The sequence below is a fragment of the Apteryx mantelli genome, chromosome 2, assembly GCF_036417845.1.
Source record: "Apteryx mantelli isolate bAptMan1 chromosome 2, bAptMan1.hap1, whole genome shotgun sequence".
Taxonomy (NCBI): domain Eukaryota; kingdom Metazoa; phylum Chordata; class Aves; order Apterygiformes; family Apterygidae; genus Apteryx; species Apteryx mantelli.
This window is the reverse complement of record NC_089979.1, coordinates 146,975,570-146,995,668: the sequence shown is the minus strand read 5'-3', so window position 1 is coordinate 146,995,668 and position 20,099 is coordinate 146,975,570. Positions and strand designations below refer to the sequence as shown.

The 20,099-nt window shown below is 42.5% G+C and overlaps 1 protein-coding gene across 1 annotated transcript; it reads right to left on the bottom strand.

The window, feature by feature from the left end:
• Positions 1 to 349: 349 nt before the first annotated feature.
• Positions 350 to 9,009, bottom strand: VIM (vimentin). Its single transcript, XM_067291763.1, has 9 exons — positions 8,383 to 9,009; positions 8,126 to 8,186; positions 3,792 to 3,887; positions 3,488 to 3,649; positions 2,818 to 2,943; positions 1,861 to 2,081; positions 1,723 to 1,766; positions 1,210 to 1,295; positions 350 to 712 (listed from the first exon to the last, which is right to left on the bottom strand). Exons 1-9 carry the CDS (start codon positions 8,922 to 8,924, stop codon positions 671 to 673), a joined length of 1,380 nt encoding a protein of 459 aa, XP_067147864.1. The 5' UTR covers positions 8,925 to 9,009; the 3' UTR covers positions 350 to 670.
• Positions 9,010 to 20,099: the final 11,090 nt, after the last annotated feature.

Sequence of the window (20,099 nt, the reverse complement as noted above, 5' to 3'; positions counted from 1 at the left end):
ATATTTAACCGCTATGTTTTACACAGCCTAGTTAAGATATTTTGACTATTTTTAGCTCTTATTAGCTGTGACTAGCATATTGAAACCAGTTTTAACTTGAAGCATTTCATTCAACTGATAAGAAATATCATAAGACATTATGCATCTGCCAGTTATAGTCCATTTTAATTGGATCCAAACCCTAACTAATAAATGGGTAAGAAACAGCTGGTTTGTCTAGTTAAACTGAAAAACCCAAGAACATCCCATGCACCTGTACTGGAGCTGTCAACTGTATAGTACTTCCAGCTTAAAGTTGCCATGGCTTTGCAGAAAGTCATCAAGTAACAAATTAGAACACATCAAGAGCCATTTTCCAAAGATTTATTTGAAGTAGCGACAGGTTGCTCATACTGTGCTGGAAAAAGCAGTTTTATTAGATTCAGATACTTAAAAAACAGTATTGCAGCACAAGATATTGCTATTTGTAAACTAGACTCTGCTGTAAACTAATCCTTCAGGGAGAGTCAGTTTGCAAGATCTAAGACCTATTTCTTAGCAGAATAATCTTGCGCTCATGGGAAAACTGCAGAAAGGCACTTGAAAGCTGTTTCTTCCTTTAAGACATGGACTTTTTAAATCTTGCTGGTAAGAAGATCTCCTGCATTAATTATTCATCATCACTTCAGTTTTACTCCAAGTCATCATGATGCTGGGAAGTTTCATTAATAACCTGTTGAAAAAGAGGCATTTGCATTAAGTTTAAGTGGTAACAAAGTTGCTATCTGGAGGTAGACCAAGTAGCTCAGAAGTCTGAACAAATGGGTATCAATTGTCATTTATGAGTGAGAAGTTCTAATTGGTTAGTGGTGTGCAGAAAGTCTTTAAGTCAATAAAACTTAAAGAATATCTTCCCCAGATAAATACCTCTATTTACTGCCTCATGTTTTTCCTCTGATGATTTGAGAAATATCTTTAAGCTCAGATAATCTAGCAAGTTTTCAATACTGTTTAAAAAAGTAACTATCAGCCACTATTTTTAACCATCATATTTTTGTGATCATTTCCATAGATGTCTAACTGCTATCACTGGCATGTTCAGCCACACAGCTCCAACTGCTAGATGCTGCTCTGCTCAATACTTAGTCATATACAGGCTGCACTGTCTGGTATACAAAGTTACAGTATAAGGTAACCAATTGTGACAGAAATAAGACTAAAGTTACCAACCTGTCCATCTCTAGTTTCAACAGTCTTAATTAGGAGTGTCCTCTTTGAGTGAGTGTCAACCATTGGCTGAGACTCAATGTTGGTTTCTGTAGAAGAAAGTCTATTAGTAATAGTCTAGATGAAGAGACTCCTCAGAAAGTGAGGAATAACAGCTTTTAGCATCCACTTTCAGAATCCCAATTTAGTATACAAGAAGTGTCCTGCTCTTTAAAGAATCAACTAGCCTTCCCTATTTTTTCCCTAGTCCCCTTCAAGCATCTTGAACAGGCATGTAAGAAAAAAATATAAAACAGAAAAGAAAAAAAATCACTTGCTGTGTGCTACTATTTACCAACATTTGTGCCTAGGAACAAAGTACCTCCTCCCATCCAAGGTTAAATAATATAGTTAAGAATAACATTCATGCACAACTGCATTTATACAAGTTCAAATACCAAAGTAAAAGGAACTATCCAGAACCCTTTTGCTAATGTCAGAACAGCTGCCTGAACTGAAGTAACTGAAACTGCTTACCTCTCAGGTTCAGAGAAGCAAAGGTTGGAATAGGCATGTTAATCCTGAAGGAAAAAGGAGTAGATGAAGTCAGCCATGGCTATAGAGTTTTTCCTAGCAATTACTATTTAGAGAAGTGAATCTGCATGTGATTTTTACCTGCTCTCTTCTCCCTCCAGCAGTTTTCTGTAGGTGGCAATCTCAATATCAAGAGCCATCTTTACATTCAGCAGGTCCTGGTACTCACGAAGATGGCGAGCCATTTCTTCCTTCATGTTTTGAATCTCATCCTGCAGACGGCCAATAGTGTCTTGGTAGTTAGCAGCTTCAACAGCAAAATTCTCCTCCATTTCACGCATTTGGCGCTCCAGGGATTCATTCTGCAAGAGAACCACCAAGTAAAGTGTTGCTGCAGTTCAGCCACTCTTCCCCCCTTCAAGGCCCTTGAATATTACTCAACTTCCTTTTTTTGAAATGTGTCCTTTTTGAAAACACCCAGAAATGACTCAAATTCATCACCCCCCCCAATACTTCCCTTGCAAAGTCAAGATGCTTTGTTTTGCTATCTGATCAGAAATGTGCTGCTTATTCATTCTATCAGGTGGTGAGGCAATTCCTAAGACACATGCAGCACACAAGCATGCAGACAATCCTCAGTGACTGGATTTGTAGGCGTACTATGCATAATTAAATCTATTTCAAGTCAGCCTTTAAGGCAGCCAGACTCTAGCAACAGCAAGATACACACCTCCTTTCTGCTCCTCCCTCAAGTACATCTCCCCCCCACCCCCCATGTGTGTACAACTTCAACTGTATCTGAGAGACAAGCCATAAACACTTCCAGAAAGTGTTACATAAACTGAATATTAGCAAGGGAATGAACACATTCTTTATTATTCGTACCTTAGCTAAGACTATCTCAGCATATCAATCTGACCAGGGCACAGTAGTACGCACAGACTAATGGACCCTGTAACATCCTTTTCAAACAGTATCAATATGCTACTGGTCTTACATGGCAGATCAGCTCCTCTCACATCTATGTCAGCACTTGAACTACTGTAAAGTGCTTTAAGCTGCAAAGAGAAATGGCCCCAGCAACTGTCTTTTACTTACGCTTCCTTTAAGAGCATCAACTTCGCAGGTGAGAGATTGAATCTGTCTGCGGTATTCATTAGCTTCTTGTTTGGCCTGGCGCAGGGCATCGTTGTTCCTATTAGCAGCTTCAGAGAGATCTGCAAACTGTTGAAATCCCCAGTTTAGTTAGCATAATACTTCAAAAAACAGCACAACAAACTTGTTTGAGACACTGCATTTGGAGGCAGTTGAGGCCATTACAAGGAAGTCCTAACATCTGAAATGTTTAAACATTAACATTACACTCAAAATGCCTTTCTATTCCTGTGTTATTGTTAAAGTGGAATTCATAGTTTAACCTTTAACATTGTTTCCCCACCCTGTACGATTCCTGTCTTTTCATCATTTTTTCACTTATTCATTCATTCCTTTTTCTAACACCTCATACCAACAGGTGCTTTTAGCTACAGTATGAAAGATTTCAAGTAAGAACCCATTACTTTAAAGCTGTGCTATGGCATAAACTAACATCTACAGCTGTGATCTTCCCAGATTATAAGTGTAAGGATAACCTTGTTCCATGGCTACATTAGTGCCAGCTACAGAGACAGAGCTACCCAGGTACACTGCGTATCACAGCAAGACTGTTGTCTACAGTTAATTTGAGTGTCTGCTGAATCTGAACAATCCTACAACAGATTTTACTTACTTTGGACTTGTACCATTCTTCAGCTTCCTGAAGATTCTTAGCAGCAACGCTTTCATACTGTTGGCGAACATCACGCAGGGCAGCAGTAAGATCAGGCTTAGAAACATCCATATCAATTTGGATGTGCTGTTCCTGGAGTTGGGCCTGCAATTCTCGGATTTCCTTAGAGAGAGGTGGACAGTCAGCATTATCATGACAATATACAGGATGCAGACAGATCAGCACTCTGGGTGCTGATCACTGAGGAGTTTACTTGCTCACTGGACAGTCAGCACCTGATCACAGACCTCCGTATTCAGCTTACCTCATCATGAAGCTTCTTCAAGAACACAATCTCTTCTTGCAGGGACTCAACTTTGCGCTCCAGATCAAGACGTGCCAGAGAGGCATTGTCAACATCCTAATCAGAGATAAAAGACTGATTAGCAGTCTTACAAAACTGATATAGAGAAATCTGTTACAGCAAGTTCAGTAGTGTACAAACTGATGCTACCTCTAAGCTTCATAGCAAGCTGATTTGAAATCAATTACCTGTGAAAATTCTTTTTTTGCCACCTCCTCCTTTCTACCCCAACCTCAGAGATCAGTATATACACCTATACTGTGGTTTTAGGGAATATACAGCATTATATAGATTATTTCAACTTCACTAAGGTATTGCTGGACATGACCAAGAGTACACAGATCAGGGTGGGTATAAATCCTGCCCAAAGGTAAAGTACATATTTGGGTCACAAGCTAGTGCTGAGCTCTTAGCTTGACTATATGGAAAATACTGAGTTACAGCTTGGAATTTTTCCATTTGCAGACTTCAATTTTTTCCAGTAGGGTTAAAAGCACCACCCATGCGCCCACATGCCTAACAGTGAGCTTAAGTTCTTGTTTATCTTCTACTGACTCCTTAGCAATCATCCACAGAGCCCCTTGGGTCCACAGACCATAGCTTGAAACATACTGTTAAAGCTAATGAGGTATGTATATGAACTGCAGCATTTACTACTCCAAGTGGTTTGACAGATCTCTTGAGAAAAAGAAGGTATGAGCATAAAACTGAATTTAGTTAGTCATCATTGCCTACACCCTCACATTAACTGGCAAAGACTCCACCTTTTGCTGGAATGAGATAGTCTTAATCAACAGCAAAAATTCATTTAAGGCACAAAAGAAGATAGGCCATGAATGTTGCAGGGCAGCAGCTTGAATTAGTTCAAAACATAACTTAAGACTAAACATTCATTGGTAACTTGTTGTACTTTAAAACTGCAAGTAAAACAATTTGCACAGCGGAAGAATGCTCCTTGCCTCTGGTTACATGTACAGCTGCATTCTTATGTTTACATTGTATTAACTTAAGTATCAGGTTTTCACAGCTTGCTTTTAAGCCATTTTGGATTTGCCCAAAGCACAAGTGTTCTTAATCAGTTCTCACTACAGCACCTTTGAAATAGAAACCTTAGACTCCTAAAACACCATTCTGTGGATTACTCCTACCCTGAGCTAAAGGTCTTGCTCCAGACAAGTTCTCCAGTACCCTTTCTCCAGAAGAACATTCCTTTGATGATGTGTTATTTTATATCCTTCCTATCAACTCCAGTTGTACACCCACAGTTCATCTTGGCTCTGATTTTCAAATCAGAGAAAAAATTCCTTAATTTGTTCTTCTCCCCAAAAACTTGAAGATCACTCTGGAAGAAAGTTATACAACTATGACCTAACATGTTTACATGTTTAGATATCAAAAGAGTTTACAATGCATACTGCAGACACCTGAATATTGAAGACTGATTTTTTTCAGAAAAATTCAATAGCTACAGAATTTTTAGCAGCTTAGAATAAATGAAAAGCATCTTAAATTGAAGGAACTGTGAATATATGGTGTATATTTATTCCATATATTATCATTAAGTTAGTGATACACAGATTCTTCCCTCCCTATTTCCTAGATGTAGGGAGAACCATGTAAACAAATGAGCTACACATCATGAGCAAACAAGGTTCAAGTCATGTAGATACCTGCAAATAGACTACACATTGATTTTATTTTTTCACCAAGTTAGTTTACAAAGTTGAATGTACTTGTTTTTTTCAGACAAACCTCATGTTAGCCAGAAATAAGCCTGTAAGTCTTGTCATAGGCTCAGGATCTATTCCTTACTGCCAGAGTAGCTGGCAAGGCTGCAATAAATAACACTCCTAATTCAGATGCCTGTTTTGTCCCAAAGGAAAAACCTCATTGAACCTTTAGGTTTATTTTATTTTGTCTACCCCTCAGGATGTGAGCAAGACCACATGCATCTCTTGTTCAGGAGAAGACTTAAGTCAAATTAAAATTCAGTTAAACAGTATTTCTAAAGCAGGTCCCTTTTGGAAATATATGTTCAAGTTCAAATACTTGTTTACTTCATTTTAAAATGCTAAACTGTGTAACTGCTCCACCAAGTCAAAGTTACTTTACCATTCTCATGTAGCATCAAGCCACCTCCTGAAACATTCTGAATACATGTATACATCATTCTATTGCAAAATATAATGTTTTAATAAAAAGCTGTTCCCTTTTTACAGTGGCAAGTAAAAGAGGATGTTTTAACTTCAGCTTGGCATGAATTTAATTTCACTTACCAAAAGGACAATACTTGTATTAAACATATTTAGTTTTCAAAACCTGCATGCTTAGTCTACCCTTTTATCGTAAGTTAGATATTACTATTGTTCAAATTAAAAACACTAGTTCGGTCATATGTGGATTTAGTGTAATGTTTCCACAAAGATTTGCAATTTTTACACATGTGCTATTTCTTAGAGGTTAAACTGATATAGTTCACCTAGCTGTACTGCACATACAGATCTGCTGGGGGCTGAAGTTCTGAATAACCCTTCTTAAAGCATAGGCATTAACTGGATAACAAATGTTGTGGGATATGTACAAAACCAAGTTCATTTAAAAGCCTTGAGTCTAAGTCTATAAAAAGTTTAAGCAGTTTGAAATAGAGGTAGTCATGCCTTGAAGTGGAGCAGTTAAGTATGCAACATCTCTTAAGCCAGCCTTAAGTCAAAGGATCCTTCAGCTGAATTCATCAAAAAAATCTAACTAGATTAGATTCTGTAAAGCAAAGGTCAAATGTTTCTGCACAGAACTTTGAGTTTACACTAGCTTAGTATTCAAAAAAATTCTGAAGATTAAATTAAGGCAATACCTTGAATTCTTCTTTTTCAAACTTCTGTTCCCAGAATACTAACAGAGACTAAATTCCCAGACTCTAAATGAAGAGTCAGTGTCTTAGTTTCTACATGTTATCTCATTAAGACACCTGCTCTCATTTAGAGACTATAAATATACTGTAGCTGAAAGCATTGCCCAAGAAAATATTGACAATCAAGCGATGACTTCCTGAATGGTGGCATCTACTAATGTCTACTAACAGCTTTGTGACCAAGTCAGATCTGAGCCCAGCTGTCTGGAGATAAGGGGCAGTCACCTTCAGCTGGGAAGAATTCTAGCAATGCTGTTTCACACCAGCAGGTTAAGGAAGAGATCTTGTTTTGAGAAGGCACATTCCTAAATATCTCCTAGTCCAAACAAGGCTTAAGCCAAGCTGAAACCTGTTTATGAACAAACAGAAACCTGACTTTAGGGCTTTTTCAACCCTGTTTGAAGAGTTAGTTCTAGTTATCATGCAGCTTTACCTGATCTGGATAACATCGTAACTTCCTACACAGACTAAACTCTAAAGCAACTGGTTTCCTATGTTAACATCTTTGTTCGCATAGGATTAAATTCTACATTCTCAACGGATACCAAGAGGAGAAAAACTTGACTGCTGTGACCTCACCAAGGGACAAATGGTTTACTTCTCCTCAGAGAACACCAATACAAAAGAGTAACTTTGAAACTTTTCTAGTAGCGCAGTGATGTGATTCATAAAAAAAGTTCTGTTTTGTATAAGGACCATGTACATGACAGACTTTTCTCTAGAAATATGCTTACATCATTACCCATTTAGTAAGAATGCAGCCCACTACCCCCTCCCCTCAGACACAAAGAGTCCTATTATTTCAATCTGCTGCCACCACACTTGCCATAATGCCTGTATCTGCATTCCACGGTGAATCCCATAGAAACCATTAATACCCTTCAGCCAAGCGAACAGATGGCTCCCTTTCACTTTTATTGGATCAGAAAGTGATTCCACATCGGAGCCCTTTTGTAAAATAGGCTAGACTTGGATAAAGCAAGACAATAGCTTTTGCCCTCCCCCTTAGACTGCGGCATCAACCTAAAGAAAACAAGGAGACTGTGCATGAGAACTGATGGCATTCCTTCGTGCAAGGAAAGCACAACTCCAAGTCCCGCTCTCCCACCCCACCCGCTACCTCAGCGCTTTCTCTCGGATACAGTGTTTCAGGAGAGGGAGCTTCTTGATTCGAGCGCGCTTAAAACACACGTGGAAGCCTTGTTTGTTAAGTGCCCCAGAGGGGTGCGAGCGCTATGAGACACCGGCTCCCCGGCGGCGGCGGGCGGCCGTGGCGCAGCTCCCGCCGGGGGGGCGCCCGCCGCAGCCGGGACGGGGTCCGTCGCCGCCGCCGCTAGGCGGCCCCCCCCGCCCCGCCCCTGCGGGCCCCGCGCGGGCGGCGACCAACCTGTCGGAAGGACTGCAGGGTGTTCTCGGCCTCCTCCCGCTGCAGCATCTCCTCCTGCAACCTGCGAGCGGAGAGAGGCCGGTGAGGGGCGCGCAGCGTCGCCGCCCACCCGCCCGGGCGCCCCCCGGGGCTGCGGCACCGCCCTGGCCCGCCCGGGGGCAGCCGGGACCGCGGGGCGAGGCCGCGGGCGCGCCCAACCCGCTCCGCCGCCCCGGCCCCGAGGAGAGGCCGCCCCCCTTTCCCCCCTCCCCACTCACTTCTCCCTCAGCCGCATGATGTCGTCGGCGAGGTTGTCCCGCTCCACCTCCACCCGGGCCTTGTCGTTGGTGAGCTGGTCGACCTGCCGGCGCAGCTCCCGCATCTCCTCCTCGTAGAGGTCGCCCAGGCGGGACGTGCCCTTGCCCTTGAGCTGCTCCAGCTCGGCCAGCAGGATCTTGTTCTGCTGCTCCAGGAAGCGCACCTTGTCGATGTAGTTGGCGAAGCGGTCGTTGAGCTCCTGCAGCTCCACCTTCTCGTTGGTGCGGTTCGCCTTGAACTCGGTGTTGATGGCGTCCGCCAGCGAGAAGTCCACCGAGTCGTGGAGCCGCATGGGCGGCATGCTGCTCCGCAGCCGCACCGACGTCGCCTTGGTGGCGTACATGCCGCCGGGCGAGGCGGACACGTAGCGGGCGCTGCTGGGGCGCAGGGCGCTGCCCAGCGAGTAGCGGGTGGTGGAGCTGACGTAGCGAGTGCCGGTGCTGGGGCGGCTGCCCCCGCCGAACATCCGGCGGTACGAGGAGTTCTTGGTGGTGATGCTCATGGCGTCGGCGGCGCGGGCTTTGTAATCCGGGAGCGGAGCAGGGCTGCGCGGCAGCGGGTATCGAGCGGAGAAGAGGGAGCGACGCCGCCCCGGGCCCTACTTATGGGGCGCCGCGCCCCCTGCCGGGCCCGCCCCCCCCACCGCCCTCCGCCCGCCGCCAATGGCCGCGCCGCCCGCCACCGCCTCGCCTCGCCCCGCGGGGAGGGGGCCGGGGCCGGGGGGGAACGGGGCTTTCCAGCCGGCCCGGCCCGGCCCGGCGCGGACACAAAGGCTGGCGGGAGGCGTGGCTCAGGGCCCCGGGGGAAGGGGCTGGCCGCGGTGCGGCGGCAGCAGGGGGCTGGGGCCGCCCGGGTGGGGAAAAAGTGACGGCCGGCCGGGAGAAAGAGCGGCAGGGCGCGGGGGGAGGCGGCCGGGCGCTCCTCCGGCTCTTCCCCTCCCCGCAGGCAGCCCGGAGCATCCCTCCGCCGCTCCCGGCTGAGCCCCGCGGGCCGGCGGACCTCCCCGCGCCTCGGTCCCGGTGGGGCCGCGGCGGTCCCCGCGGCCGGTGGCTGCGGGGCGGCGGCCGTTGGGGCGGGAACGGCTGTTGAGGCAGGCGGGGCGGCCGCTGAGGCGGGAACGGCCGTTGAGGCGGGGGGCCCAGGCCGCCTCCGGGGCGCGGCGGGGACCCGGCGCCGGGGCGGCCCCGCCGCGGTCCGCACGCCACGCGGCCCGGCCCGGCGCTGCGCGCCCGCGGAGGTGCCTGGCGTAGCGAAAACGAGCACTGGGCTAACCCTAGAGTTTGGTACGCTCCCTCACAGACTGAGCGCAGTGGCTTGAAAGGAGAATTGCCAGTTTTAATGTTACGCCACAGACAAAATACTTCAAATAACCCAGGGCCATTCTTTTTAAAAACTATCAGTATCATCTATCTATCTCTTGAGGAACTTCTTTCTTCCTTTTTTTTTTTTTCTTCTTAGTTTTCTGAAGGCGAATGTGATCGGGAAAAGTGTTATTAACTATTCGCAAAGGGCTGCCAAATGTCCAAAATAAACAGGCAGAGAAATAAAATGCCTGTGTCTTCTTTTGTCATTAGCTGCCTCCTATCACAGCAGTCTCAGGTTTCCAGCAGTGTTGGTTCTACATCTGTGTTGAAAACACATTTCCAGGGTCCATGTGTTTCCCTTTATCTGGGCGAGCATTTACATGGCTAAGTGAAGAGGCATACTTAGTTCTGTCATTATTTTAACAATGGACTCAGGCAGTAAGTAGTTTTTTAGTGTAGGCAGTACATTATCGGAATAGCTGCAATCAAGATCTTGCTCCTGCTCTTGGATGCAATCCTCATAACTAGGATAGTGGCAGGCCTGAATTTAACCAAGGTTTGATTCTGCAAGTATTGTACCCAATAGATGTTGGCATTGATTTTAGTAGGCACAAAATCAGAATCTTAGAATCTTTAAGAGAGACATGGCACTACTGGAGCAAGTCCAGCGAAGGGCTACAAAGATGATTAGGGGACTGGAGCATCTCTCTTATGAGGAAAGGCTGAGAGAGCTGGGCCTGTTTAGCTTGGAGAAGAGAAGGCTGAGAGGAGATCTTATCAACGTGTACAAGTATCTGAAGGGAGGGTGTTGAGAGGATGGGACCAGACTCTTTTCAGTGGTGCCGAGCGACAGGACGTGAGGCAACAGGCACAAACTGAAACACAGACAGTTCCATCTGAACATAAGGAAAAACTTTTTCACTGTGAGGGTGACAGAGCACTGGAAGAGGTTGCCCAGAGAGGTGGTGGAGTCTCCTTCTCTGGAGATATTCAAAATGCACAGGATTGCATCCAGGCGCGATGTGCTCTAGGTGACCGTGCTTGAGCAGGGGGGTTGGACTAGATGATCTCCAGAGGTCCCTTCCAACCTCAACCATTCTGTGTGATTCTGTCATTCTTAGGAAAGCACCCAGTAAAAGGACAATTCATTAATCATGGTCTGGAAGTATCCTCTGTCTGTGGCTTCAAATGCCAGACAAAAATCCCAGGGTTTCAAGAGCAATTTTACTATCAAAATGCTAGTGGCAAAGAAGGATGATGTAGAAAGTATAGGGCAATAGGAATGGCATGAAATTTGGCAGAGAAAAACTTAGGCTGCATAGCAGTAAAAAAAACTCCCTAAGATTGATTTCTGTATGAATGTAGAAGTCTTCTAAGGGAAATGACAGAATCCCTGTCATTTAGAGACTTTGAAACTTGCCTGGCCAAAGCACAAAAGTGTATATTCTAGGGAGCTATCCTGCACTGACACATCAGCTAAGTGATGTCTTATTCTTTGCTGAGGAAAGTGACCAATACAATATAGAAATATCTATAATGTATTACTTCAGCATCTATGGGATGCAAAACTACCACTAATTTTTAATTCTTTTTAACTTGCAATCCTGCAGAAGCAAATATGCCCACTGAAAATTCTGATAAACCTGAAAACAAACACTGGGCACAGAGGAAGGTAATTCTCACATCCCAATTCACAGTAAAGTCAGCCTGCATATGTCAGGTATTGTACCTTATGAGGAAGAATCGGAAACCAAATGCTTTTTTAAGGATTTTTTTTCTTGTTTTTGGTAAAGCAGATTGTGCTTTAGTTTGATTCTGAAAGGCAACCAGAAGTACAGGAATGTAGTTAGTATCCAAACGTAGGTCCTTGAGGTTTTAATTTGCTTTGTTCACTGAAGCTTAGTCAAGCAAACGAAGCTGACAAGGTTGAGCTACTGAAGTGCTTGCAGCATGAGTCCTGGACTACAGCTCATTTCATTCACTCCTTGAATAGGAGGCCGAGGTCACACAGCATTCCTGGGGCTGACTGTACCGCCATCCCAGCCTGGCCTCTGCCGGGCTCTCCAGCCCTCTGAGAGCTCTTTATTTAAGCCATCAAGTTTGAGTTATAAGCCTTTGTGAATCCTGGCACAAAAGTACACACTCCTTGTATGAGCAGGCAAAAAAGTAAAGCAGCACATACCAAACAGCCTCATAGATTAAAGATGCTTTACTTAGAAGTGCTGGTAGTTTTAACAGATTGTTGGTTTTTTGAAGGTGCACTCTGCCCAATCAACCCTCTGTTTTTCCTAACAGAAGACAATTTATTTATACTCCATAAAATCTCTTTATGGCACATACATGCAACAGTCATCCTTCACTCAGAAACTGCTTTGCCCCTAAAATTCAGGGAGGTGTTTGTTTTAGCAAATAAATGTAACTCCCCTCCCCCATGTTTCAAATGTAATTTCCATATGTTTATGTCACTTCTGCCATATGTACTCTTGGCCACCTGCCTCACTGCTGTTTCTCACTATGAAATTTTCCTAGAAATGTTATGATACTGTCAATTGCCAGGATTACAATAAAACTGTAAGTGCCTTTTGCTGGTTGGCACTTACACAGATACATAAGTGGAGAAAGTTCTAAATTTCTTGCAAGGCTGTAATAAATGTAACCCACATTTGCATCCCAACCCCCAAAGAGGAACAAGAACTGCTGTCTTCTTGAAATGCAAAAAGATATCCACAGTACTGGTCAAGAAATACTGCATCTAAGTGTAACCATAAAAATCTTGCAGAGTGTAGTTGTTTTAATTGAAACCACAGTAATCTGCCTGATTTTAAGGAAAGTGCTATGGGATTTTCAGAGACCATGACTGGTCAGGATCCTGATTACTTCTTATGTAAAGGATACACAGCGAATAGCACATCACTAAACACCGTGCTGAGGATTATTCACGAACTAGTAAAGGATCATCTGCACTGTTTCTTGTGATGCGTCCATTTGTAATTCCAGTACTCCAGCAGGCCAGCTGTATCACTCTCACCTGTGTTTCTGTAGAGGCAGATCAGAGCTAAGCCACTGGCACACTTAAAAAAAGAAACAGGTATTTTTAATGTGAGCCTTTCAGTTCTCACTGCTAATTTATTTTGGTATTTTCTGCCTTTTCACCAGGGAATTGATGCATTGGTTCAGAGCCAAGACTGAAATAAGGAATAAGGCTGAATAAGTGTAACAAAAAATAGTGGATTGCTGTGTAACTCTCATTAACAGTGAATAAGGGAGTGAACAGGAGTGTGAAACAGGAGGAAGATATAGACACCTAAAATGCTTTGATACCTGTTGTACTAAAATTGGGAAAGTCCTCATGCAACTCAGAATTTTTCAGACTTTCTTGCACATATATGTGTAGGTCTGAACACATCTCCAAAAATAATGGCATTCATATTTTTTGATTTGCTATTTTATTTAAGCAGTAGGAAACTAGAATAAGTTAGCCCAAATACTGAAAGTGCTTTCCCATTTTTACAGACTTCAGCTAAACAGATTTGAATACTTTCATTAATCAGATTTGTGCTCTTTAATAAAGTTTCTCCCTTAAAATATGAAATGCTCATTTTTTCTCACGACATATAAAATGACCCATAAATATTAAGCATCCAGGAAAAATATCCTGCTATGCAAATGCAATCACTGTTGCTGTCAGTACCATAAAGCAACCTTAAATCCTTTTCAGAGAATGGACTGGAATGCATTGGGCTATGGAGGCATTTCTTCACATTTCCCGTGGCCCCAGGAATATTGAGTAAACTCCAAGCAAAATGGACCAATTTGCACATGAGGATATGAAAGACTTAGATTGCTACCCTGAATGTCCTACAGCAAGCTATACAGGGAATCACCATAATATGCAGGCACACCAAGTGCTGGAACCTATTACTTGCGTGAATTCTGTAACTACCAGTGAAAAAGAGCACTTCTTCCTTCAGTTGTGGTTTAAAAAGATGAAGTCTTCTATGGTTTTGAAAACAGAAAGGTCTTAGGCTCCTGTTTCAAAAAAAAAGAGAAAAGGAAAAAAAGGATTCTGGTTGTAAATCATCAGCAGCAGGTACCTCACTATAACTGGGAGCTAAGCGTGACTAGGAGTCCCCAAGATGGGGTGTGTTCACTGTAGCCTCAGTGTAGCATTTTGTACAAGTCGGCTGGGGTTAACTTCCCCAGAGTCCCGGCAAGAGCTGTTCTTTCTGGACCCAGCGAGCAGTTCTCCCTGCACATTGCCTCAGAGAGCTGCTTTGGGTGTGTGAACACCACAAGGCTGCAGAACACCTAAATGCTCAGACACTTAAGTCTTCCCTTGTGAATAATCCCCTTGACTAACTAAGGACTTAAGAAAGAAACTGACAAATTCTTTTTTGAAATTTATTTTTAAAATTATGTTGCCTGGGGTAGTTGCCATTGTTACAAAACATATCTAAGTGGTGTGACTAGCTACTGATTTTTTCAAGGAAATGACTAGATTATATACTCAAAACTAACCAAGTCTCTCTGCAATATTATATTTTAATGTAATTAGAAGTATATGAAACTGCTGGGGCTTTCATCACTAGGGAAGTGTTTTTGAATGTGACTCATGCCACCCAATTGCATGGCTTACCTTTGCAAAATTATTACTGTTGTGCATGAAGTTCCTCTCTACTACGGTTTCTAGTTGCCAGAGTAAGATGTTTTCTGTATCCATCTGCCCCTGTTTTACCAAACTGGGTAATCATTTTCAAAGCTAGTAGAATGCACTGCCTGAGCCCTATGGTTGTCTCAAACAGTATGCACCATTTTAGCAAAACAGAGGAGAGAAAGAGAAGTTTTCCAGCTCTGTCATAGCTATAGCATTATTTTAATCCAGCCCCTGAAAAAAAAGGAAAAAAAAGGAAGACAACCTGTATACTCTATCTGTCTCACTTCATTTAAGAGCAGGAGGACTAACTGTTGAATGTCAACAGCATGTTTAGCAATAGCTGGGACAGGTTTTCCAAACTGACTAGAGGTTTGGCATGCTTTGAGCCTAGATGCTCAACCTGGGACTCTTTAAGCAGAACTAATTATCAGAAAGTGCCAAGTACCCCAGTCATGAATTGGGAGTCCAAAAATAGAATAATTTGACATTTCAGCTCTTGGCCTTCCTAGCTGCTTGAGGGTTGCATTATGACAAAGATGAATCAAGTAAAACTCTCACTTGAAGAGCAAAATAACAGGAGAAAGGCACGAGGATTTTAAATGTACCTGAGAGTGGTGATGCTGTTAATTTGACCTGATTAACTTTTATAGGCCTGGAAGTCATTTTTACTTAGAATAACTGGATTTTTAGAAGAGATTTATTGGGTAGGAATAAGAAGATAAGTATTTGGATGGCCATGTAGAGGCACGTATAGAAGAAAACACAGCACAAACTTGAGGAATGATGGCAGTGAAAAGGGTGATAGAAGTGGCAGAGTGAGGAAGATATCAGAATAAATGAACATGGCATAATTGGGGCTGTGTTATGGAACTTGTTGAGAGGGAAGAAAAGGTACTGAAAATTAATTCAGTAGTGGAAAAAATTAAAGACTGGAATCACATGGGCTGCGTGGAAAAATAAGGAATGTGACTGTGAATGTTGCATTTTGGTTGAGCTACAGAGTATTGATATGGGAAAAATGGAGGCAAGAGAAGATATAGGACATAAAGTGTTTTTAGGTGAAAGGGATTTTTCCTAAATCCTAGAGTAAAAAACAAAATTAGGATTCAATAACTACTTGGACATGTGTTGAAACTGTATATAGGTAACGTATAGGAGCACACAAGAGAAAGGTTTGAGGAGAAAAGATGAGTTTCATTTTATGCATCTAAAAGTTGAAGAAAAATCAAGACATCCAGGAGAAAATACAGGGAAGACAGAGATTATTAACACTCTTACTTAATGGTTCACTCTCAAATACTGATGTAAATCAATCTGCCTGTGCTTGCTGTTTTAAATTTGATATTACAAACTTTTTCAAAGGTATTGAGTCATCCATACATCCATCCTCTCTATTGGAATAAAGCTACAAGAAATGATTAGAGTATGCCATTAATGAACACTGTCAGTTAGACGCTTACTGCTTCTTTTTGGACAATCTTTTTCATAAGCAAACTGCTTATGAAAACAATTAAATCTAGCTAAAAACAATTAAATCTGGGGAGTGATTTCATTCTTCTCTCTCCCCCAGTTCCATCATTTACACAAAGCATAAACAGTATAATGTTTTCTTTCCATGATATACCAGGAAACGATGATGTTCTTTCTGAGGAAGAGGCAGGACACAGTAGTGGAATTATTAATTACATGCAACGATTGTTCAGTTCTTCCTTTGAGATGTCCAGGACATGCAGAACAGGACTAGCTGAGGGCCAAGTTTTCTGCAGGTTCCTCAGTCCAAGTTCACGCGCCAAATCCCTGGTTCTGATGAATCTCATAAACTGAGTGTACATTGTGTTAGGCATTCTGGGACTACTTGGCAACTTACAAAAAGGAAGAGGAGGTGGCTCACACACCCCTAACCTGAGAAGACTGAGTTGTTAAGATGAAGAGCTGCTTATACAGGCCTGCTTTATGTCTGATATTCAAGCATGCATATACTCTGTCCAGTTCTTTATCACAGGTGACATTGAGAAGGGAAGATGTTCCAGATTCAAGATGATAAAAATATTGTGGGGAAGAGTCTGGAGTGGAAAATTTATTAAATTCATGTAGAGCAGATGATGCATATGGCTGGAGAAGGAAAACAGCAAATATCTAGAAGAGCCAACTAGTCCATATTTTTTCAGGTGAAAAGGTATCCTTCTTACAAACACAAACTCACTATCTAGCTGCCATTTTCCTTGAGGATTTGGCTCTTGTATATGGTAATTGGGTGGGAGAGAGTTTATGCTTGTGTAGGATGAGAGGAGGAAGGACCTGGCACCTATTCAGGAAATTTATAACTGCTTTACAGTTATGTTGATTCTTAGGCTTTTGCCAATATTTGTGGCTTCTTCTTCAACATGGAGTGGGCATTTCCTATTGCCTCCCCAGTGTGGAAGTTTCCACGTCTGAAGCACATCAGGGTGAAAAAACTTCCTGGCTAATGAAGTGGCCTCCTAGATAATGAAGCAACATACAGGTCAGATGACAGGATCTTTCAAAGCCTGGGGAACAGATTACTCTGAATATGGTAATAATACCTTTGATCTGCATTTGTATTCCTAAAATATCTATTTCTGTGGTATCAGGAGGAGCTTTGAGATACATCTGCAAGTGAATTATCTCAAGGACATAATACTATCGCACCGTAATGTGATGCTTAGTCTGGTACTGGCAATGGGATTTATGCACATTGTAGATTAATTAATTACTTGAGTTTAATTCTGTTTGTTTTCTGATTTTTTAACAATTGTGTCCTATACCATGTGAGATGAGTGCTACATCTGACTTGGCACTGTTACTGCAATGAAGTCATCCTCAGCTGCCATGCAGGGTTCCTGATAGACAATTCCAATATTTTCCTGTTGTATTTCTCTTATGAATTATGTGAAATATGTTATTTGCTGGAGTCGTAAATCTGCCCAACTCCCTACAGCTGAATATTGGCACTGCCAATACTATTGGCACACACCTTGTGCAAAAAGATTTTCTTCTTTACGAAGAACTATTTTATACTTTCTTGACCCATTTAAGTTACAGCTATTGGGGATGCTCTCTCCTGACTGTCTCAGCAAAAATAACATTTTAAATTCACAGCTGTTTTTCTAAAAAGGTTTGTTCTAACTTTAGGAAAACCCAAAGCTTTTTTTTCTCAATTGAGGCAATACTTAATATGGGGGGGGGGGGGGAGGAAGAGGAGAGCCAGACAAACCGAGCAGCCAAAAATTACACTTTTTTTTTTTTAGTTTGGATCTTTTGCAGGATAACTTGTCAATTTATCCCTCATTTCAGCTTATCCTTACACAATCCCACAAATTCTTTAAATCACTGTTTTTCTAGAAGGTTTTCTAGGGGACTTTCTGGTAGAAAAGGGCTATTTCCCAGCCCAGGCTTTAGTGTATTGATATGCTTGAGAGACATCTGTAGACACATTCAAAGTGAGAAAGCATATTTACACTGCAATCACTCCTGTAACTGTAGTTTATAAGTGATACCAAATAGCTTTAAAATAGCTTAAAAGTAACTAGTTTGCAAAGTGCCAGCAATATAATCAGAGTAGAAGGCACCTCAATACTGCCTGGGCACCAAGTGCTCAGCTTCTTGGGCACAGTTACACCTCTGCTGTGCCTGCATTAGACTTTCTTTCTCTTTGGAGGAAACACCCTACCACTGAAAGCCTACTGCCATGGTGACCAGCACGAGATATCTCATTTCCTGTGCCAGCCACAGTCTTAGTCAAAGATTAAACTCATCACATGGGACTGACTGAGATAATGAAGTTTGGGCTAAACTCCTTAAAAGACAAGTCCATGCTAAACATAGACTTTGGGTGATACTATATGGGCTTGTGAGCAAAAGGCATGACCATTGCCAACATATAGTAACAAGCCTTTCTCAGTTTGTTGCTCTGTACCCTATATACTATAAGTATAATGTGGGAAGGCTGGAGATTAAAACTCCTGCCTTAAGCAGAAAGTTAAGAGACACATCCAGGCTTGCCATCTGCGCTGTTCTTTCTCTTTTCTCTCATCTCCTGTCCCCCTGAGAGATCAGCAAACACCATGACATTTCCTCTTGCCCCTGCAAGGGAGCTGGGATCTCCCACACATTACCTCATCCTGCCCGAATGGCTTGCACAGATCCCCCACCCTTTTACAAACTCCTGGCTACGTGCCTGCTGTCACTGGTTTCCTGTGACCCTTGAAGGGTCTGATTCAAAACACGCTCATTGCAATAGAAGGGAGTCTTTCAGCTGACTTCAGTGGGCTAAGGCCTTATAGAGCTCAGAATTGGTTTTGTTCATTCCAGTGGAGGATTTATATTTATGTCATTGCTTACCATCCTTTTTTATCCTTTATTTTTTGGTCAAACACTGGAATGTGTAAGTACAACAAGAAAGTCAGTAACATTATGTAAACATATGCTCCTCATCCAGCCAGCGTTAGCACTGCAAGCCAAACATAACAAACAGCCTAGATTTATTGAAAGCATATCATAAAAGAGAAGACTTAATTAGAGAAACAATGTCTTTTTATTCCTGATTGCCTACAGAGTATACACATAGCTCCAGAACCTGAAAATAAAATCCTGAAATGGAAAGCTCAATATATTTGAAAAGAGAAAGGTTAAAAATGTTTGTGTTTGATGACTCTTCCAAATAATTTCAGTTACAAAAACTTCCCCCGTACAGAGTTCTTAGAAATGGGTTGGGAGAGGCTAGCAAACCTGGTTTGATGTGGGTTTCATTTCTAGTCTTACAGACGCATGGGATTATGAGTGAAAATCGTAGACTTCATTAGCTAAACTGGCATGGCCCAGCAGGTTCCCAGAAATGCCACTTCAGTGGCTGAGAGCTAACTTTACTTTGCATTGCTTCAGCAGAAACCAAGTTTGACAAATTTTTCCCGAAACATTAAATCCAGTACAGCTCAATTTTGATAAACTGCAAAAAGTTTTCAGTTTTAAGTAATAACATACCGGGGCAATGGTTATGGAAACAATAATTCATGCTAGACATGCACAGTGTGAAATTTTTTCAATTCACTGATTACATAGCAAGGGTATGACATGCAGATACCTCACATTCTTTCCTAGCCATACTGATTTCTGACCCAGAACATGAGCTTCTTTCTGGACAGTTGAGAAGTCTGTATACTTCTTCTGATCTACATTTAGTATTCAGTAGGTTATACTGGACATTTGGACAGAACTAGTCTCATTTGCTTTCAGCTATCAACATTAGTATTTGCTTATATTAAAATTTTGGATGATCACTTTAAATGCACTTTTATGCATTTGCTATATTGGCAGAAAGATGGTTTTTCTTCTTTTCACTCAGTTTTTGAATACAGAGGCAATGCTCACAAACACTGCATAGTTACAGCTTCCACTACGAGCTTCCACTATATAGCCTTACTTTGAGGAGTTACATTCAAAGGAAGCTTGAAGCAATTTATACTGCTACAGTCTTGTGTCACCAATAAACTCCTGTGACAACCACTGCCGAATGGCGATGTTCTGCTCATGGACAGGTGCAGACAGGCCTTCCTGGCCTGTGAGTCCCTGTTTTGATGCAGATGGGACAGGAGGGAGGGATTTGGGGGCGAAGAGCTAAGTGTAAGTGCAGAAGGGCTGAGATGCCTATAAAACGTTCAGTGTGTATTGTATGCATTTGGTGCTAGTGTGACTTACATAG